We start from the raw sequence: 23,194 nt of genomic DNA on the forward strand, positions 1-23,194 counted from the left end.
GAAAAAGCAGAGTGAAACACAGGTACTGAATCAATCCGTGGTTTTACCTCTCTTACTCCCGCTGGCAGGGAAATGTACTTCATGCTATTTGGTTATTCAGCCACCAAACACTTTGATGTGGTTCACCACTCCAGGGATCACAGTGCCATTTCTTCCAATTATGGTTTCATTGCCCAGCCAGTCCTACTCTTCCTCCATCCCATCTCTTTACAAGCAGTAATGCCTGCATGTCTGTATGCTATCAGATATCACAGCATCCTCTCGCACCAGGTAAGGTTTAGATTAGGAAAATTTTTCATCACCAAAAGGGGCATTGGGCACTGGAATAGGCTGCCCAGGGAAGCAGTGGAAGAATTTAGAAGATGTTTAGATGAGGTGCTCAGGGACATGGACAGCTGTGTGCAGGGAAATGCTAGGTTATGGCAGGACTCTATGATCTGAAGGCCTGCTCCAACCAGGTGATCCTGTGATTCTTTGCACAGCATGCAAAGTGGAAATCCTCAGTAAAATTATATTTCCCCATGCAGGACTAAACAAGAAAAGGAGCTGGGAGATGATGTCAGTATCAAGGATGTGAGGGATAACAGAGGAAATGCCTGCAGCTGATCAAGATATGGGACACCCCATTCATTCCAAATGAGGGAATTGTAACACCCTGTTTCGTGTATTCAGATTAGCAGCCTAAACATTTAGGGCAACTTTTAACAAAACTAGTCAAAGGCCTAATTCACTTAAAGGGAAACATCATCAAGACTTTAATTTGCTTAGAAACTATTACATCTTTATTGTGGACAATTTAAGCTCATGAAACCCATTCTCAGTCTCTCTGAGGCTGCACCGATTGTTTTTGCTTTCTTATAGCTGTTGACTCCAGAGGCACCAAACAGCAACACAGCAGCTTTTCATGAATGTTTTCTAGTCATTACTGTTACCCATAAACATGTTTGCCATTGCAGTGCAGAAAGACCACACTGATCACTTACAGCACTTGCTCCTGCCGAGCACCAGTTTATCTGTCACAGAGATGAGGCAAACAACTGGGCTGTAAGTTGTAACAATAAACCCCACACATCATTTTCCTTTTTCTAGGAAAAGCAGAGAAGTTTCTGCAGTTCTACCATTTTCCATAGCGTTCCCATTTCCCTTAAAGAGTCCATTCCTAGCACAACAAAAGAGATCCTCAAGAGAGATGGCATTTTAAGATAGACTGGGATAGTCACTAGAAGCCACATGCAAAGGCCTCCTCTAGTTCTGCAGCGCTGGACAGAGCGGGGTGCCTATCTTCACAGCATTTCACAATGTGGGACATAGTGTTCCCGTGCACCAGACCTGAGGTGGCAGAAAATAAGGACATTACTTCAGCTAATGTAAATCAGACCAGCTTGGAGGTCAACAAAATGACACCTCTGTCCTCTCTTCGTGGATCCTGCCAAGGAACCTGCATTCTTCTAGCTTTGTTCGGGCCACTGTGAGGAGCAGCTGCGCTTCCCGATGGACAATGCAAACTGACACTGGAGATCACTTTTATAAATTTATCAACGCTAAAAGGAAGGGCAAGAAGAGCCTCCACTCCTTACTGGACCGGGAGGGGAACACTATAACTGATGATGAAGCAAAGGCAGAGGTCCTGAATGCCTTCTTCGCCTCAGTTTTCAACAGTAAGGAGAGAGGAGGAGGAGGCAAATGGCCTCTTAAACTGGGGGATGGGGTCGGGGAGCAGTGTGTTCCCCTGGAAATTCATGAGGAATTAGTTCAGGACCTGCTGAGCCACCTGGACACCCACAAGTCCATGGGACCAGATGGGATCCATCCCAGGGTGCTGAGAGAGCTGGCAGCTGAGCTGGCCAAGCCACTCTCCATCATTTTCCAGCAGTCCTGGCTCACCGGAGAGGTCCCAGGAGACTGGAAAATGGCCAACGTGGTCCCCATCCACAAGAAGGGTCGGATGGAGGAACCTGGGAACTACAGACCTGTCAGCCTGACCTCAGTGCCAGGGAAACTGATGGAGCAGGTTCTCTTGGGGCCAATAACTGCGCACCTGAGGGATGGCAAGGATCTCAGGTCCAGCCAGCATGGGTTTAGGAAGGGCAGATCCTGCCTTTCTAACCTGATCTCCTTCTATGATCAGGTGACCCGCTTGGTGGATGTGGGGAGGCCTGTGGATGTGGTCTGTCTGGACTTCAGCAAGGCCTTTGACACTGTCCCCCACAGCAAACTGCTGGCTAAGCTGTCAGCCCGCGGCTTGGATGGCAACACTCTGTGCTGGGTTAGGAACTGGCTGGAGGGCCGGACCCAGAGAGTGGTGGTGAATGGTGCCACATCCAGCTGGCGGCCAGTCACTAGTGGTGTCCCTCAGGGATCAGTGCTGGGCCCCATCCTCTTTAACATCTTCATAGATGATCTGGATGAGGGCATCGAGTCAGTCATCAGCAAGTTTGCAGATGACACCAAGCTGGGGACAGATGTGACTGAGCTGGAGGGCAGAAGGGCTCTGCAGCGGGACCTTGACCGCCTGTACAGATGGGCAGAGGCCAATGGGATGGGGTTCAATAGCTCAAAGTGCAGGGTGCTGCACTTTGGCCACAACAACCCCATGCAGAGATACAGGCTGGGGTCGGAGTGGCTGGAGAGCAGCCAGACAGAGAGGGATCTGGGGGTACTGATTGATACCCGCCTGAACATGAGCCAGCAGTGTGCCCAGGTGGCCAAGAGAGCCAGTGGCATCCTGGCCTGCATCAGGAGTGGTGTGGTCAGCAGGAGCAGGGAGGTCATTCTGCCCCTGTACTCTGCACTGGTCAGACCACACCTCGAGTACTGCGTTCAGTTCTGGGCCCCCCAGTTTAGGAAGGACATTGAGATGCTTGAGCGTGTCCAGAGAAGGGCGACGAGGCTGGTGAGAGGCCTCGAGCACAAGCCCTACGAGGAGAGGCTTAGGGAGCTGGGGTTGTTTAGCCTGGAGAAGAGGAGGCTCAGGGGTGACCTTATTGCTGTCTACAACTACCTGAAGGGTGGTTGTGGCCAGGAGGAGGTTGCTCTCTTCTCACAGGTGGCCAGCTCCAGAACAAGAGGACACAGCCTCAGGCTGCGCCAGGGGAAATTTCGGCTCGAGGTGAGGAGAAAGTTCTTCACTGAGAGAGTCATTGGGCACTGGAATGGGCTGCCTGGGGAGGTGGTGGAGTCGTCGTCCCTGGGGCAGTTCAAGGCAAGGTTGGATGTGGCACTTGGTGCCATGGTCTAGCCTTGGGCACTGTGGTAAAGGGTTGGACTTGATGATCTGTGAGGTCTCTTCCAACCTTGGTGATACTGTGATGCTGTGATACTGTGATCAGGCACTATAGTGGGAATTTGACATCGAGATCTTTACTCTTTCAGCTTGGTGCACACAGTGCAGCTTCCCGTAACTGATTCACAGATCTGAATCTTCCTGCAACATGTCAGATTCAACAAGGAACTCTTGTGATAAACATAGTAGCCAGGGAGAAGGAATGCCCCTCACGATAGGATACACCATTAGTTACTGCAACACGTTAGATACCCAATTACTCACTTGTAGACAGTGGGCAGCTATCACGAAAGGCCCTTACGTGCCGTTCTGAAGCATCAGTAAGTATTCTGGGCTGATAATCTTTCTTCCTCTGCTCTTCCCTTCCTTTCCACTGTTTCCCTGCTGAGACACGCTGAGCTTCGGTTTAGAATGCACTCATGCACGAGTAGAGGAAGGCACCCTGAAATGCTTCTGACAAGAGCTCGACAAGTGAAAGCTGCTGAGCTGCAGCAATCCTGTACATGTTCTCTGCCCCTCTCCCCTCACCCACAGCAAACAAAAACAGCTCCTGTCTTCCCACGACAGAAAGCCAGTTTTAGATTTTAAACCCTATCAGTGAAAGCACCACAATGTCAATAGCTAGCCAAGGTCAACACCATGCTGGAGCTCAGCTGCAGCCTTCCCTGATTATAGAGGCAAGCAGGCACAACAACAGAGGTTTAGAGGAGCCTGCCAAATGTACAGCAGAGGACAATGACACCTCTTGGTGCACATACTTAATTATTAATTCCTTCCAAGTGCTGCATATGCAGGAAGCTTCATTCATGCACATTAGCTGTACTTATCTGAACAGCATAAGCAGAGGGATCCTCAGTTTTTGCTTGCCTTTTAAAGCAAAATCTTTACTAGTGCTTTTTAGAACAGCAATCTTGGTTTTCACCCTGACATGCAGGGCAAACTACCAAAAATAGATTCCAAGTAGCTAATTCCTGGTGCCCTATGTTTCATGTGTGAAGGTAGCACTGCTGGAAGAACAGAAGAATAGCGTTGCTATATCAACACAAGACATGGTAGTTACCGGTGAGTAATAGAAAATAGCTTTCATAGCACTGTGGTACTCTTCTGTGCTAGCCTATGATCACTACAGGCTGGGACATCACAGCTGAGAAAGTACCATGGTATGCTTGTCCTGCTCTAACGCTGCTCCTTGCCAGCTGCTGTATTGCCCTCTATTGGAGACTTAACGCGAGTCTTGATCAACTTTTCAACCAGCTCATTAAGAGAGACAGGGACCTGCTGAAGGATGACTGGGGACCTTAGCATCTCCCCTATGGAGAGAGACTGAGAGCCCTGGGGCTCTTTAGTCTGGAGAAGAGGAAACTGAGAGGAGATCTGATCAATGTGTACAAGTATCTGAGGGGTGGGTGTCAAGCAGATGGAGCCAATCTCTTTTTGGTGGTCAGCAGCAATGAGACAAGGAGCAATGGCTGCAAACTGGAACAGAGTAGGTTTCAGCTCAACATGAGGAGAAACTTCTTTACAGTGAGGGTGACAGAGCTCTGGAACAGGCTGCCCAGAGAGGTTTGCTGAGTCTCCTTCTCTGGAGATTTCAAAACCTGCCTGGATGCATTCCTGTGTGAACAACCCTAGGGAATCCTGCCTTGGCAGGGAGGTCAAACTCGATGGATCTCTGGAGATCCCTTCCAACCTCTAAAGTTCTGTTCTGTGATTACAATTGTTACTCTCTTCACGCTACCTGCACACAAGAAGCTTGAATTACCAAGTTACAGAAGGACACAATAAACACTAAATGTTCGCTCTGTCTCACCCACTCTATGCTATGCACTCTCAAGTACCTGCTAAATCTGAGCATGGATTCCTCTAACACTACTGTAACTGAAATATTAAGTGTGGAAAGATCCTCCTCAGGAGGACTCTTCTGTCTGATATCCTCATGAATATTAGTTCCAGTTGTGTTATTTCGTATTTTCAAGAAAATCACATAGGTGTTAACATGAGTTCAAACCATTAAAGCTGCAACTTGGCAACCTGGCAATACAGGTCAGGGATAGAATCACAGAATGACAGAATGGGCTGGGCTGGAAGGGACCTTCAAACGTCAGCCAGTCCAGCTCCACCCTGCAGTCAGTAGGGACATTCCCAACTAGACCAGGCTACCCAGAGTCCCATCAAATCCCACCTCAAACATCCCCAGGGATGGGCCCTAATCACCTCCCTGGGCAACCTGTTCCAGTGTTCCACTACCCTCATAGTAAAAAACTTGTTCCCAAATTCCAATCTAAATCTGCCTCTGCTCCTGTCCCTGCAGGCTTTTGTGTACAGTCTTTCTCCATCCTTCTTGTAGGCCCTCTTCAGGTACTGGAAAGCTGCTAGGAGGTCTCCCTGGAGCCTCCTCTTCTCCAGGCTGAACAGCTCCCTCAGCCTGTCTTTGTAGCAGAGGTGCTCCACCTTCTGATCGTTTTCGTGGCCCTCTTCTGGACCTGCTCCATCAGGTCCCTCTCTAACGAGGGCTCCAGACCTGGACACACAGTACTGCAGGATCAGAAATGCTGTGGGAAAGACTCTTTTAGGAATCTGGACAAGTCTGCTCTATATATGTAGGCATAAAGAATTTATAGGGAAGACTGCCTTTAGTAAGCTAATTTATTGTTGTTTACATTAACATACTTCCAGTGACAACTTCAAGACCAGGACAATGTGGTACTAGGCTCAGGTTCTAGCTGCAGACCAAATTATTGAGTCCTCACATGAGCTTACAATGAGAAAGGTTTTCCAGTTCACCTCTGTACCTGTATCCCAGCCAAGCAAATGTACATAAAGCTTAATAAATTATTAATATAGGCTTGGTGTGCTTTGGTTTTTTCCTCTTCGCAAAGAACTTGGGGTAAAAGTGAGGGATTAAAGAGATCTAATGCAAGCAGTTTTAAGTGAAGATTTTGGATCCTGAGTGGCCGAGAGTAACGTAAGACAGAAAAGTTTTGAACTAACTTCCTAACAAGTCCTTCAGCTCACTGCTAAGTTAAACCAAACGTGATATAGATTACATGTCAAAGAATCACGTTCCAAACTCCCACAGACTTTCCATGATTTTTAAATGCCACATTGCATGACGGCATTTTGAAAATCTGACACTAGAAGGTTAAAAATGTCTTTGAGTGAACAGATTCCTCCAAGACAAGGCACCACACACCCATTTATCAGTGTCTAGATGTAAACTTCCTTCAGTTTTGAGCTTCATTTTGCTCTACTAACAAAATATTTTCCTCCTGCCTCTGCCTGAGGGACAAAAGCAAGATACTTTAAACCAATGCTTAGTCATTTCTTGCTGTTCTAGCTTTTAAATACAGTTCTGGAAAGCAAATGTATTAACCAATATAAACTGAGAAAGAAAGTTACATGAGGAGGTGTTACCAGAGAGAGCACCGCCTGCTCTTTTCAGAGACACATTCAGAAGGCTACAGCTTGACCTCCTTCTGAAGTCAGAAGTCACTGGGATATCATCATCGAATGTCTTAGCAAAACTACATCACCTGTGATGATAAATCTCATTCACCAACCTTTCACAGACTGAAAAAAAGTTACCCCAGAAGTACTGCACCTGATGAAACCTCAAGCCTAGAGAAAAAGATTCTACACAGAAACACTCATTTAATGTCAGTAGCTTTAGCTCAGCAGATCCCTGGCAGCACAGTTTGTACTAACTGTAATGAAATACACAGCACATGTACTTGCACAAGCCTATAGAAAATAAAATCAGAGCTTCTCTGTAGCCTCTCTTCCTTTGAAGGGAAGAGCCTCACCTAGAAGACAACTTCAAACCTGCATCTGTGCTAGACAGGTAGGAAGTAACCATCATTTTGCCACTACAGCCCATTGAAAGAGAGGATATTAGCAAAAGCAAATCACAGAATAGACCAGGTTGGAGGAGACCTGCAAGATCATCAAGTCCAACCCATAATCATTCATGAGAATTGAAGTTGATACTTTCTTTGGGGTTCAGATTTTAGGCACTCCCACCTGTATCTTCCCCTCTCTTCCGTTAACTTTCCCTTTCTTCACACAGTCTGAATTAGTTCCTTTATTTCTCATTTAGAAGTTGTAGAGGACTTGTTTAATTGTTAAGTTCTAGGTGGTAACACCACTACAGCTCTTCTGCAAGAGGAAATCTGGACAAGGAAGGGCAAAGTGAAGGAACAAACATCCCCTTGTATATCCACTTCGGGCACCTGAGCGCTGTGCACTGCACCCACACACGGAGAGAGCTTCTCTGTCAGCAGCTCCACTGCTTGTACTAATTGCCTGGGCCAAAAATTAAAGTGATGCCTCACTTGGTATTCCTCCACTCACGGATCATCCAAAGAAAAGCTCTTCATGGAGCAGTCACCAGTCACCCTTTTTATACTTAGGGATATCCAGGGCAGGCAGCAAAGGACACAATTGATGACTGAAACACAGACAGAAAGCAGCAGAGCCAGGAATACTGACTGCACCGCGTGCAGTCCAGTGCAAAACACTGCTCACTGTTCAGGCACAGCCAGAGAAATAAAACAGGACTAGCAGATGGTAAGAGTGGCAGACAACCTGCTGTCTAATCGCAGATGGCTGCAAGAAGGATGAGGGCACTCCTGGAGCAGCCAAGCTGCGCTGGAGGTAAGTGCCGGTGTGCCTGCAAACAGTTGGACTGCTGCAGCGGTGGCATGCAACGTCCTTCTTAATCACCCAGTGAGAGATTCTCTGCATTAGGAAAGTGAGTTAACCATGTTTCAAGCGTGAGGTTGAACTCTAAAGAGCCACCATAAAAGTTAGTGTCATAGTAGCTCTTACACAATAGATATTGATTGTGCTAATTTCAGGCCTTCCAGAGAGGAATAATGCTTAACATTCAACCAGGGGAAGATTATATTATACATCTCATTTAGAGCTGAAGCGTTAGGAGCAGAACAGCAGACTGGGGGTGGGAGGAGGTTCGACAAACGTCCACGTGTCAGTCAGACAGCCTAAACTGCCTTTGCTGAATAGGATCAGTGTTCTTTAGCTGATTCTGGAAAGGATGCCACAGAAAGATGGCAGAAATGCCTGTGGGGTAGGAAGCTAGGAGGTTTGGTAATATTGCTTTGTGTTGGTTCTTAACCAAAATTCAGTCTTGCAAGTACTACTGCCATCTCGTTCCTCCTGTACAGTGAATTGTTTCTTATACCACATGCAGTGCTCTAATCTATGTAAACAGCTGTCAGGACATTTCTGGAGGAGAGAGATTTCACTCATTTCATAACACTCTCATCAGAGCAACATGTGAGCAATGAAATGACAATATATAAAGGCTCAAGCAGCCATATTAGCAGCTTTGGTTTGCTTTTACTATCCACCATCTAAGTACCTCCAGAACATTTTCATATTGGCAGCATGCACCAGTTAACACTTCAGGTGTTAACAAACTTCTGGCCAGTGGGAGAAAAGCTGTGCAGCTGTGCTAGCACTAACTGCAAACATGAAGACCAGGAAAGTCACTGGGACTGCAAGCCCTGTCCTGAGTTCATAAAACTGACTGTCTGGCCTCAGAGTTGTGTGGCTTTCAGAAAGAATGAAAAACTGAAGATAAACCAAACAAGCTATCTGCATTCTGCCCAGCAAGGCTGCACCTTACAGAAGGGTGCAGCATACAGAAATCTTCTACTTTAGAAATCTCAGGGCTTACTATTGCAGGCTGACTCCAAATTGCTGGGTAGGCAGAGGTGGCCGTGGCGGTGGAACCTTAACTACAGGTGGCAGTTCTCCCTTCTGCTTCCTCCGAAGATTTTCATCGTGTCTGCAAAAGTCAAGCAATCATTGATTTTCTGTAGGGCAGGGCTGACAGACTGCATTGGAACAGATATCAGTATTGCCTGCGATGCTGATCTCTTGGTGATAGTCTACATGCTGCAAGTCTTAAAGAACTTGAATTTAATTTAAACATCAGACAAGTTTTTAAGCAGTATTTGCGACAGAACAGTTAAGCAAGACACAGAAGAGTTCTTTTGTTTCCGTCAGTGGAGCATTCTAATAAATGCATCCAAAAAATAGGAACACACTACAATTTAACAGCACAATTCAAACCAATTTGCTACTCAAAGACAACTTCCATTTCTCTGGCAACCATGCAATGTAATCGATAACCTCCGAGCTGTGAGGTATTTGCTGTGATTCCATATTTACACAAGAACTGCGCAGAAGCCCACCAGGCATCAGTAACAGCCACAATCAAAGCTTCCACTTCCTTCCGTTCAGCACGGACATGAATTCACTTCCTGTCAGTACATCAAAGCATTTCTGTGTAAAATGCTGCACCTAGAAGACTGTTATTGATACTCATACTGGCACTTGACAATTCCAGCCCTATGCATCTCTTTCTGTTTTTCCCTCCTGCCCGCTCTCCAGTACCCTTCTTCAACACACATGATAAAAAAAGTAATGGATCTGCTAACAAGAGATGGATCTATGAGTTTAAAATCAAGTGACACTTTGCTGACTGGGAATACTTAAAGCAAAAAGAAGTAATTTAATCTGTTGCAATATGCAAGTAAGAAGGTCAAGATTACTTTTTTGGCCATGGATATTAGGTGCTACTCATAATGACATAGAATCACAGAATCAGTCAGGGTTGGAAAGGACCACAAGGATCATCCAGTTCCAAGGACAGAATGAACCAGGTTGGAAGAAACCTCCAAGCTCAGCCAGTCCGACCTAGCACCCAGCCCCATCCAGGCTTGGCTTCAACACCTCCAGGGATGGCAACTCCACCATCTCCCTGGGCAGCCCATTCCAATGCCAATCATTCTCTCTGACAACAACTTCCTCCTAACATCCAGCCTAGACCTTCCCTGGCACAGCTTGAGACTGTGTCACTCATTCTATTGCTGGCTGCCTGGGAGAAGAGACCAACCCCCACCTGGCTACAACCTCCCTTCAGGTAGTTGTAGAGAGCAATGAGGTCTACCCTGAGCCTCCTCTGCTGCAGGATGCACACCCCCAGCTCCCTCAGCCTCTCCTCATAGGGTTTGCGTTCCAGGCCTTTCACCAGCTTTGTTGCCCTTCTCTGGACACATTCCAATTCCCCTGCCATGGGCAGGGACACCCTACCCTAGATGAGGCTGGCCAGAGCCTCATCCAGCCTGGCCTGAAACACCTCCAGGGATGAGGCTTCCATCATCTCCTTGGGCAACTCATTCCAGGGTCTCACCACCCTCATGCTGAAGAACTTCTTCCTAACATCCAGTCTGAATCTACCTATTTCCACCTTTGTTCTATTCCCCCTAGTCCTATCACTATCTGACAGCCTAAAAAGTCCCTCCCCAGCTTTCTTGAAGGCCCCCTTAAGATACTGAAAGGTCACAATAAGGTCACCTCAGAGCCTTCTCCTCTCCAGAAATATGGATTGGCTTTGCTATAACACCCACGCAGAAACTGCAATCATAACAAGAATATGCTCCAGAGATTTATATGGTATTCTATTCTTGAAACACCTGGCACACTTCAGGATGTCTTTGATGCAGCTTTCAGAGTTAAATCCAACCAAGCACCAAAAGGTAAATTAGACTTTTAATTACTGGAGAAACAGAAGTAGATTCTGCTTGGTATACAGTGAAGAGGAGGCACCGCTCCCTAAAAGTGAGACAACGTCTTTTAAACTTTCCACGTACCGGAGGACTTCTTGAGGGATATTTAGCTGGTCATATTTGAGATGCTCTCTCAGGTCACTTAAGTAGTTGAGGTAGGTGACTTTTTTCCCAAATTTGTGGCTAAAAAAAAACAAACAAACAACACAACAATGAAAAAAGTCTCCAAGAAGTACAACAACCAGCATGGGAGGAACATTCACAAAGGCTCTAGTTTCTATTACAAAAATACAAGTGCTGATGCAACTCAAAACGAGACTGTAATTGAAGCAGCAGGAGAGGTAAGATGTATTTCATTTCCTATGATCAAACATATACAATGCATGCCTGAGAGTCTGATTTGAATAAAAATAACTGAGTTCCATCTGAATGTTTTGTGATTTGCATAGATATGAAAAACACTGCTTTGAAAGCCACTGAAAAACACATTTCACACGGCATTAGAAAACTCTCTAGAAGAACTGTTAACCTAGGAGAAAATGTTACATGGCCAACAGGACAGTCTGTGTCACTCAGGTACCTCTCTCTACCAAAAGACACAATAATGGGACTGTAGACACAAACTATAAAGCAGTAAGCGCCAGGCAAGATTCTCAAAGTGTGGGCAGCCCCTTCAAGTATTGGCTCAGCAGCTTTATCTGTTTGGAAAAGAATCATAGAAATCAACCAGGTTGGAAGAGACCTCCCAGATCACCCAGCCCAACCTAGCACCCAGCCCTAGCCAGTCAACCAGACCATGGCACTAAGTGCCCCAGCCAGGCTTTTTGTGAACACCTTCAGGCACTAGGCACAGTGACTCCACCACCTCCCTGGGCAGCCCATTCCAATGGCAATCACTCTCTCAGTGAAGAACTTAGAAGGGCTGGACAGCGTCTAGGAAACTTCCTGAATAATAACATTTTTCTACAAGTTGTACAAAACAGACCTGCGAATTTGAAGCTCCAAGTATCACTGTTAAGCTCTTGAGTGTCAGCCAGAACATGCTACTTCGCAGGCTGAGCTGTTCAAACAAGGTTTCAGCAATACACGGTCTGAAACAATGTCCTGGTTTTCCACAACACAAAATACCTGCTCTCTAATGCAGTATCAAGCAAAATACTACCTGCTTTTGAGCAGTGTACTTTGCTGCAGTTTTCTTTGCTAGGAAAGCCGGAGAAAAATGCCTCTAAAGCAGGAAGGAATTGATCCCAGGACTTTCAAATCCACGCGCACAGTCGCCCTCTAGTGGGAGACGGCACAAATGCAAGTCGCTTGAGCATGTCAGAAGCTGTTCATTGAAATGAGCTCAACTTTGCGAACAGGCAAATCGATCTCTGCATGTGTAACTTCAGACCTCTTCGGCGTGTCTGTTATCAAAACAGCCCGGGGCTTCCACACCTTAACTACATCTCCTGCACATCACCACCACCATCACCTCCTAAAGGCACGCCATTTTGCCAACAGGTGGGTCACTTCCATTACCTGACACGCAGGAATGTGCTTCGACTTCACACATTACCTTCTTGCTTATCTCTTTTGAGACCGGAAAGAAGATCAGTCAACTTCTGAAGCTTGCAAAGTTTCGAGTTTCTTAAATACTTTGAAATGCAGGTAAGCTTTTGTTCCTCACACTAATAGCTGTCCCTCGCCCAGCTCTCAGCAAACTCGGCCTTCCTGTTTAAGTACTTAGGCCATGCGCAAACAGGTAGCAAATGTAGTTACAGACCTCTGAGAAATAAATACACCTTTCATGCTAACTTTTATTGGAAATGCTATCAACAAATGAACCTAGGCTATAATTCAGTAACTCTAACAACCAGAAAGTACAGAGGACTTTCCTCCCTTCTTTTTGTGAGCTCTGGTTTATCAAAGACATTCAACGAAAGCATGGTGTGCTAAGATGATATTAGCCTAAACTGGAAGAAAAGGGTGCTGTGAATAAATCTGAAATGGCACTATTCAGTAAATTAACAATGTTAAGTTTTGGTCTTCACTGAGAGTATACTCTAGGCAAACTGTACATGGGCACTGCCACTCTTCAGTTTGAAAACTAGGTGTTGTGTTTTCCGTTACTTGACAAACCCAAACTTGAGCCCAAAACACGAATGCATGCAAGCACTTGGCAATTAAAGGGCTTTAAGGAAGAAAGAGGGTTTCATCCTAACTTCAGCTAACTTCTGCCTCCTGGCTTGCGAACCTTTCAGAGTTTACTCGTACTTGCAACGATTTTCTCAGTTCCACTGTACAAAAAAGCTTTGTTTCTGTTAGTCACATATTTTAACAACAGAGTTGAGTGTTACTAAATTAGACTCAAACAAGCACGCAGGTAAATGCTGAGTGCAAGCAGGAACAGTCATTCCTCACGGAAGCAGGGTGTTCAGAAGGTCAGAAAGGGGATGCAATGAAGATGACAAGTGCTGTTTTGATTCTTCCGTGCTAGATACAAACACTGGGGCTTATCAGGATCACTCATTTTCACATTCAAAGTAAACAAGGATTTAATTGCCAAGTGTCGCATACTGTTCCAAGAAAAAAAATTCTCATCATCTTGACACAGCCACAGCAAGATGCTGAACAGGCCCTTGTAAACTTCTCTTTCGTAAGAATTAGCAGGCAATTGCTTCTCTAAGTCAAACGGCACACCTGCTGTCCAGCTGCGGTCCCACTGAGTGCATTAACATGCACAGACTGAAAACCACCCCAGATCTGCTTGCCCTGAGCTATTCTCAAGGAGCAGTCAGCTGCCTCTGAGAATGGCCATTGAGATTTGTTTGTTTTTACTGGTTTGGGTTTTTTTTTGTCCTTGGGTTTTGTTTGTTTGTTCTTCTAGAAAGCTTTCCACACTCACTCTGCATCAAATATGGACCAAAGGGAAAACACATAATGAAAAAACCCAAATCGAAACAAAACAAATCCACCCCCATTCCTGAGGCACCACCAGATACTGGACATCCTCTTTCTGCCACACTTTTCTCATAGAATCAACCCGGTTGGAAGAGACCTCCAAACTCCTCCAGTCCAACCTAGCACCCAGCCTTATCCAATCACCCAGACCATGGCACTAAGTGCCCCAGCCAGGCTTGGCTTCAACATCCCCAGGCATGGCCACTCCACCACCTCCCTGGGCAGCCCATTCCAATGCCAATCACTCTCTCTGACAAGAACTTCCTAACAACATCCAGCCTAGACCTCCCCTGCCACAGCTTGAGGCTGTGTCCCCTTATTCTGTTGTTGCTTGCCTGGCAGCAGAGCCCAACCCCACCTGGCTACAGCCTCCCTTCAGGCAGCTGCAGGCAGCAATGAGCTCTGCCCTGAGCCTCCTCTGCTGCAGGCTGCACACCCCCAGCTCCCTCAGCCTCTCCTCACAGGGCTCTGCTCCAGGCCCCTCCCCAGCCTTGCTGCCCTGCTCCAAACACCTTCCAGCACCTCAACATCTCTCTGCAATTCAGGAGCCCAGAACTGGACACAGCACTCAAGGTGTGGCCTGAGCAGTGCCGAGTACAGGGCCAGAATAATCTCCCTTGTCCTGCTGCCCACACTGCTCCTGAGCCAGCCCAGGATGCCACTGGCTCTGCTGCCCACCTGGGCTCTGTGTCCTGGATCTCTGGTATGTATTTCACTGGCAATAAAAATTAATTTGTAGTTAGTCTTCTTCTTTCAAGAACAGCATATTCTGGAATGATTTTTAGCTGTAACTAATTTTTATTTCCACATGCTTCCTATGTGATCTGCTCCCTCAAGAAGTTAAACTTCCCCTTTCTAATCAATTAGCTTTCTATCAGTCAGAAAATTAATCAATTTCAAGTTACTTTAGTGGAGATTTTTAGTTGTTTTACCCTCCAGCCCTGAGGGACGTTTGCCATATAGTCTGCAAAATGGCAGAATTACTTTGAAAGCAACCTAAGCTCAGGAGCAGAAGCTAAGAAGTCCAATTACTCTGGCACTTAGCAGTATCTACCCGTTGTTGTAATTTCTTTCTAGATGTCATCAAGTTTTACTATGCAAACAAAAATAACCACACCAGGAAAACACATCCCCCTTCACTGCTTTACCCTCCACCTCAAACTGTTAGGGGCACTTCAGGGTTTATCCAGTGACTTTGAACACACAAACAGTATCATCTCAGCACTTGAGATCAGAGCGAAGCTAACCATTCGCTATTCTCCTTACCCTACCACCTAGTAACTCCAGTTACCCACCCAGTTCTGTTGTGTTAAGTGCTGTCAAACAGGACAAAAAAGTCATTCCTGGCCCACAGAGTAACTATGTTTGAAAGTGATATTTGTGTTAATGTACCAGTAAAAATGCTTTGAATTGCTATTCCCTTTTCTTAGAAAGAACTCTATTACTCATGCACAACCTTAAGCTCACCTTACTCGTTAGTTCAAGACAATTTAAATGGGTATTGTGCCGTTACCTGACATATTTTACCTCAAGCCTTTTTGAAAGCAACTTATTACAGAACAAACCCTCCCCAAACTAAACAGGAGAATGTGCTGAATAAACTGTGAAGTACCTTATGAGAGGTTTAAAGATATTCCACAGAATCTTTATGAAGTTGGTTGGGTGCACAACATAGAGTGCTTTCAGGTTTTTCTTATACCTAGGAAAAGAAAATTAAGTTGTTACAAGACTGCTGAATATCAGAGAGAGCAGAGCTGCACACCCACGACTGAATGGGAAGCATCATTACAGGAACACGATATGCCATTCTTTTCACACACATCTGAAAAGGTCTAATTCAGAAGGGAAAAGGAAAAAAAACCCTCCATCTTCAAAATGATCAGTTTCAGTGCTATAATAGCAGGCCAAGGTAACCCTTTATACTCCTAGCCAGCATTTGCCACATCACAGATTTAACACCAGGGCACAGATGGGGAATTAGGCAATTTGTGATATAAAAATTTACTTGTCTGCATCTTCCTTTACTTTCTGCTTATAGAAGCTTTGAGTTGAAGAAAATGTAGACATTTTCAGATGTAAAATTTACCTCTAATATTTTAATTTTATCACTAACTTGCTCTTGCTTTGCTAGCAATTACTAAAGGTGAAGCCATCTGCACACTGTTTTATACAGCATGGTCCCCCTTGTATAAAAGAGAAGCCTCTCTCCATTACAGCTGTGCTTGATTCTACTGCCTGATACATAAAAAAAACAGATTCTAGATGGCTGAAACTGAAATGGAAACCAGGCTGCACAAAACGATTCTGCTCTCATTCAATATTATTGCAAAATTAAACTGAGAAAAGCATCATGAAATATCCTGCTTTTTACATACAAGTTGTTTCTTGTTCCTTTGCCAAGTTTGCTTCGAGGAGGGAGTACCTCTCCAAAGTGTTTGTCACTCATTGTTAGAAAACAATGAGAGTGGAAAAGAATCATGGTGAATTCCTAAAACCTTCTTGTAGCAGGTTATGGTAAAGGGACAGACTTGGCAATTAAAACAGTTTTAATTAGGCCCATACTTCTTTGAATAAAAAAGCCACTAGCATACATGAGCAAGCAACTGAGACACCACTGGAGGTAAGAACCCACCATCAAGAAAGAAAACTAATACTCATGACATCCGAGCTGCTGTCCTGAAGGATCAATCTTGTTTGTTTTGTACCTTGAAGCGATGAACACAAGACATACTTCAGTTTCCTAGACTACAACTAAACACCAAAGAGACTTTACTGAGCCTCTGCTGTAAATCTTCAAAGCAAGATCCATTGTTTTGAAGCCATTCCTGTTGAACATTTGCTTGCACATTGCTAATTATGGAATCACAGAATGTTACAGGCTGGAAGGGACCTTCAGAGACCACCGAGTACAAGTCCCCTGCCAAGAGCAGGATCACCTAGGGTAGACCACACAGGTGCGCATAAGCAGTGTCCCCTGTGATCTCCTCTGTCCTCCACAGCACACGTGAAGTCTGAAAGGTAGGTTGTGGTTTGGGTGGGTTTTTCCCTCTCCTCTGGCTACTGCAGCTAAACACACCTGTGGGGTTGTGAATGCTGCTTTGAGCTTCTCAGTGGCAGCATGCTATGAAGTTCTGTGACTAAAATGATGGGTGTATCATTTTGTCCAGCCACCTGGGCTTCTCTCTGCCTCTTCTGTTCTCTTGCTTGCGGGGTCAAGGTGAGGGAATGGAGAGAACTGATTTTTGCCATAAATGATAGTTGTAGTGTGTGCTTATAAAGCATGGCAAAGGGCAACGAAGAAGCCATTGCCCTCATACTGCCTTTTCCCATATAGCAGCTGTAAATTTGGCTTGGGATTCTCCCAGAAGGAAAACGGAATGATGGTTCATTTTGGGGGAATTGCAAAACCCAGTATTGTACTGGAAATCTCTCACCAAAGACAAAATGAGATACTTTGCCTTTCCTCTCTCTCACCCAGCCCCAGAACAAGCAGATACATTGTACTAACCATATTGAGAAACCTACTAGCAAAAATAAGCTTTATTTGTCTGTTACTGAGCGGAGAGCAGTATTTCAGTAAAAGCACTTAGAGGCTTCCGGGGACAGCTTCCCACTGCTGCTCTCACAACTGCCACAGACAAGCTCATCTTGCTTACTGGGGGTTAGAGTTTCAGGAGGTTATTGGGTGAGATTCAAGAGACTGAGCTCTGGCACTAGATGACAGAAAGGTGTTGTGCACATCTCAACTTCTATTTTCAGAACAGGGTATGAGTATTCCATGGGGACTGCTCCCAGACCTCTAGAGACAACCAATAATACTTTTCATAGCCTTTTTTAGATTTGCTTCTTGCTCCAGCTCTCAAATTGGAAAATGTCGACATGGATGGTCCGTCCCCTTCCAACACGCACACACATTTCACTCTCGGGGAAAGGGCTGTATTTTCACTTTCAGCCTTGCTGCTTCTTGAGGCCAACAGAAGAACAAGTGATAACTCTTAAACCAGTAAAAGGCCAGCTGATTTCAAGGTGAACTTCCTGCCCCGTTGGGAAGTGTGTGCTTCCACAGAATAAACACCAGAGCTTTATAGCTTCCACTTCAACAAAAGTTATTTACCTAGAAGCTTTGGGCTCGACTATGCCTTAACCAACTAAAACATGAAGTCATGAGCTGTAGCCGTTGTTACTCCAAAGGTCAGGCATACAGGAGTACAGCAGTTCCTTCAGGAATTTACACATGCCAGCCTATGAGATAGGGACCGTTAAAAACTAACCTTTCCTCTTTTGTACACAGCCTAGCCTTGGGCTGAGCAAAGGTTCAACACAACTGAGAGATAATGGAGAACGATGTCACATAAGGTGTCAGGTATCTTGTTAAATAGCGCACACAAAAGGAAACACTTTTGCCTTTGTTCCCTCTGTACCTTTGAACAACCACTGCAGCACTCGGGCCATTCCTTTGTTCTGCACAGAAGACACTTAAGAGAGAACTACCAGCAGCAATATCATTACCAGAACTAGCAAAATGGACTGCTAGCTGTGGCCACCAGGAAATCCACTTAGCTCAGGGGAGTTAGTTACAGACATTACACGAGGAAAGAGTAAACCAAAGATTTCGGAGACATACTTCCTGTCAAATTCTTTGTAGGCTGTTTGCAGCCACTTCAGAGATGGTTTGTTCAGACTCTTCAGGCCATAGTGAAAGTAGACAACCGTATAATCGTTTTCTACATACTGGTCCAGGGTGTACTTCAGGTATCTGAGGGGAAAGGTAAGAAGTTAGTTTTAAGACAGTTTAATGGACGAGATTATTACAGCAGTAACAGAGGAAGAAAATGCACTACCTGAGCACAGAAAGCTGGGGGCTGCAAGTTCACCTGTGCTCCAGCGTATTTATCTAACGAGTTAATCTTTCTCTGGTGACAGTGCTGCAAGTAACTGCACACCACTGCAAAGCCCAACACTTGAAAGGATATAGGTCGTTTCAACAATCGTGCTACTTAATAGATAACCATAAGAGGAAGGCAGCACGGGATCATCTCTTCAAAGAAGGCAGTAAGAGATGCGTGTTAACTAACCAGGGTCTTTGATTCTGCCCTTTCCTGGTCTTTGCAAATTCCTTCCTTTTAGCCAGGCAAACAGTGTCATTTTGACTTTTCAGTATAATAAAGAATAAATCTTGGGTTTTCTTCTCAATTTTATAATTTTTAAGACCTCATTTGCCCTAATGGCTCCAAACTACACCTTGTTACTGTAAGCAACAGAGTGAAACCAAAACGTATATTGTCCACAGATATGCTGAATGTATTTGCCTTTCCAGTGTTTGCATTGTGGAGACTGCATTCACAGATCACTTCCCTTAGAACCCATTTAAAGAGCTCACCATGAGTCAGCAGCGTGCCTGCAGCCAAGAAGGCCACAGGCATCCTGGGCCGTGGCAAAAGAAGTGTGACCAGCATGAGGGAGGTGATTCTCCCCTTCTAATCTGCTCTCATAAGACCCCACCTGGAGTTCTGGTGACTCCAGCCTGCTGGAGCGGGTTCAGAGGAGGGCCACAAAGATTGCAGAGGACCTGCTGGAGCCTGTAAAGACAGGCTGCAAGAACTGGAGTTGTTCAGCCTGAAGAAGATGCCAGGGAGACCTCATAGTGGCCTTCCTGTACACAAAGAGGGCCTACAGGAAAGCTGGGAAGAGATGTTTTGCATGGGCTTGCAGTGACAGGACAAGAGGGAGTGGACTGAAGCTTGAGAAGGGTAGATTTAGACTGGTTATTAAAAAGAAATCCTTTACAGTGAGGGTAGTGAGACACTGGAACAGGTTGCCCAGGGTGGTTGTGAATGCCTCCTCCCCAGAGGTGTCCAAGGCCAGGTTGGATGAGGCCTTGAGCAGCCTGATGTTGTGGAGGGTGTCCCTAACAATGTCAGGAGGGCTGGAACTAGATGATCTTTAAGGTTCAATCAAACCAAACCCTTCTATGAACCTATGAAGTACACTGCATGTTTCATAAGCAGATTTCTGCATGTCCATTCTTTTATGGTATGCTTTAAGATGCTTTTCTCTTCCCTCTCACCTACAATTGAGAACACTGCATGGCTTATTATACAGCTCAGTGGTTCAAATAAAACAATGATGGAGGAGTACAATCTGGCCTCCTGTCTTGCCACGTCAGATTTCAACTTCCTCATGTCATTCTGAATGCTATCTTACTATTCCCCAACAGAGGTCTAGCTACTGCTTTTAACTGTATATAAGTGATTGTCATTCACAATAATAGCTAGTTCCATGTGTCATTTATCAGGCGGTGGATATCTGCAAGTATTAGAGCCACTCTGACTATCCACCTTTGCATGGAAAATCCATCACTTCACTACTCCCACAGTCTCATTTATCTGCTTATTGCCTCTGCACACTGTAAATCTTAGACTGTGAAGAGTCTGAGACAAGAACTGCCATTGCAATAATGCTGTTTTGATCCTTAAATATTAATGGTATTTTAATGGAAGAAGTAGTAGCAACAAATAAACTCATTTGAGATTAAAGTACTGAATAGGTATTCTTACAAGCAGACTGCCTCTGTATGTGTTTTATTGTATGGCACAATCCCAAGCACAGCTCCAGGCTGGGTGGGGAATGGCTGAGAGCAGCCCTGAGGAACAGGCCCTGGGGGTCTGGGCTGATGAAAAGTTCAACAGGAGCCTGCAGTGTGAGTGCAGCCCAGTCAGTAACCCTGTGCTGGGCTCCAGCAAGAGCAGTGTGGGCAGCAGGGCAAGGGAGGGGATTCTGCCCCTTGGCTCTGCTCTCCTCAGACCCCACCTGCAGTCCTGGGGGCAGTTCTGGAGCCCCCAACACAAGAAGAACATGGAACTGTTGGACCCAGGCCAGAAGAGGCCACCAAGATGCTGAGAAGGCTGCAGCAGCTCTGCTGTGAGGACAGGCTGAGAGAGTTGGGGCTCTGCAGTCTGGAGAAGAGAAGGCCTTGAGGAGACCTTGGAGTGGCTTTCCAGTATCTCAAGGGCACTATAGGAAAGCTGGGGAGTGACTACTGACAAGGTCTTGCAATGACAGGATGAGGGCTAATGAGTTTAAACTGGCAGAGGGGAGATTGAAACTAGATGTTAGGAGAGGTTTTTTTTACAGTGAGGGTGGTGAGACACTGGCACAGGCTGCCCATGGAGGTTGTGGCTGCTCTCCTTCTTGAACTGAGGGGTGCATAACTGGATGAATCAAGACCTGGCCTCACCAGGGCAGAGCAGAGGGGAAGAACTTCTCTTGATCTATTAACCACATTCCTTCTAATACACCCCAGGATAACATTGGCCTTCTTAGCCACAAGGGCACATTACTGGCTCATGTGCATTCTATTCGGCAGGACCAACAGGTCCCTCTCCTCTATGCTGCTTTCCAACAAGTTAATCCTCAATCTATACTGGTCGATGGGGTTGCTCTTTCCCAGATACAAGACTCTACACTTGTCCTTGCTGTATTTCATTCAATTTCTCCCTGCCCAACTCTCCAGGCTGTCCAGGTCCCACTGAATGGCAGCACAGCCTCCAGGTGTGTCAACCACTCCTCCCAGTTTTGCATCATCAGCAAACCTGCTGACAGTGCACTCTGCTCCCTCATCCACATGGTTGATGAATATATTGAATAATACTGGTTCCAGTGGCAACACCTGAGGGACCCCACTAGATACAGGCCTCCAGCTAGACTGTCCTATTGACCACAACTCTCAAGAGTTCTTTCCTTCAACCAGTTCACATCCATCTCACTATCCGACCATCCAGACCACACTGTCTCAGTTTAGTCAGAAGGATGCTCTGGGAGACAGTGTCAGATGCTTTCTGATAATCAAGACAAACCTCATCCCCTGGTCTACCATCATTGCTCCACCTGGCTGTATCCTTATAAGAGGCTATTAGGTTGGTCAAACACAACTTTCCCTCGGTAAAGCCATGTTGGCTGCTCCTAATGGCCTTCTTACCCTTGATAAGGTTGCAAGGTTTAATTCCAAAGAGGCCTTAGCTTTCCTACCTGTCTCCCTACATCCCCTGACAACAGTCTTATACTACTCCCAAATGGCTGGCCCCTAATTCACTCAATATTACAACTTGCAGGCCTCATATCCTTTCTCTTTTCACTGCATACCTCCCACTTCCCCTCCCTGAAAGCTCATTCACCTAGAAAAAAGCTAACAGAAGTTCACATATAAATTAGTCCTCACAGGAGAGTAAGAGAAACTTACTCCAGCAATCTGGTGTGGTTGAGCTGATGCGAAGGAGGCATGCGGCAGCAACTGAAGGTAATCACCTTCCTTCCAGAATTGTCCTCTCCTGGTGAAGAAAGAAAGGAGATAGTAAAGATAACGTTCATTTACGTACACAAGGGGAGCTCAGTGATCTGAGAGTTGCATCTTCTGATATCTGGGGCTTCCTCTATCTCTGAGCATTACTCAAAACATACTGAGAAACTTCACTGTCAAAACATGCATGCTTCAGTCCTGCAGCATTCAGCCATGGAAGAAAAGAGGCCTGCCTTCCTTAGTAGCTTTGGAAGTGGGCTGCTTTCAAACTTGGTCACACTTTATTTCTGGACTTCATCAGAAGAGTGCTCTGCCTACAAGCGCTTTGAGCACGGTCACATATCTAAGTCAGAGGCTTTTTTAACCAACTTCAGCTTTCTCAGACACTCTTTTCCAGAAGTACTTCTACATTCAGGTCATAGAATCAGAGTGTATCAGGCTGGAAGGGACCTCCAAAGCTCAGTCCAGCTGACACCCTGGACGGCTGTGCTGCCATCCAACAAGACCTGGACAGGCTGGAGAGCTGCATGAAAGTGAACCTCATGAGGTTCAAACGAGGACAAATTATCCATGGGACAGCAATGTGTCCTTGTGGCCAAGCAGTCTAGGTAGGTTCTCATTCCCCTCCACTTTGCCCTGGTGAGACCACATTTGGAATACTGTATCCAGTTTTGGGCTCCTCAGTTCAAGAGAGACAAGGATCAACTGGAGAGAGATCAGCAGAGAGCTACAAGGGTGACTGCAGGATGTGAAGATCTCTCCTGTGAAGCCAGACTGAGAGAACAGGGGCTGCTTAGCTTTGAGAAGAAAAGCCCGAGAGGGGACCTTATTAACATCTAGAAATATCTGAGGGGTGGGTGTCAGGATGAAGCTTGGTTTCTTTTTGGTGGTGCCCAGTGACAGGACAAGGAACAACTCCTACAAGTTAGAACACCGGAGGGTCCACCTCAACAGGAGGCAACGGAGACAGAGTACTGGAACAGGCTGCCCAGAGAAGTTGTGGAGTCTTCTTCTCTGAAGACGTTCAAAATCCACCTGAATGCATCCCTCTGTGACTGGCCCTGGGTGATCCTGTTG

At 45.8% G+C, this 23,194-nt stretch overlaps 1 protein-coding gene across 3 annotated transcripts in view; it reads right to left on the reverse strand.

Moving 5' to 3' along the window:
- The window catches only part of ARHGAP8 (Rho GTPase activating protein 8), a 76,858-nt gene that overhangs the window by 20,735 nt on the left and 32,929 nt on the right, over positions 1-23,194 (reverse strand). For 2 of the 3 annotated variants that reach the window (XM_064142847.1, XM_064142848.1), the window contains exons 4-8: positions 22,061-22,148; positions 18,446-18,577; positions 15,434-15,520; positions 10,963-11,061; positions 8,982-9,092 (exon numbers count right to left, since the gene is read on the reverse strand). In XM_064142847.1, the coding sequence (XP_063998917.1) occupies positions 8,982-9,092; positions 10,963-11,061; positions 15,434-15,520; positions 18,446-18,577; positions 22,061-22,148 (517 nt within the window). The remainder of the gene's footprint in view (positions 1-8,981; positions 9,093-10,962; positions 11,062-15,433; positions 15,521-18,445; positions 18,578-22,060; positions 22,149-23,194) is intronic. The other variant, XM_064142846.1, reaches the window with a different exon arrangement.

This window comes from Pogoniulus pusillus, chromosome 4 (assembly GCF_015220805.1).
Source record: "Pogoniulus pusillus isolate bPogPus1 chromosome 4, bPogPus1.pri, whole genome shotgun sequence".
NCBI lineage: Eukaryota > Metazoa > Chordata > Aves > Piciformes > Lybiidae > Pogoniulus > Pogoniulus pusillus.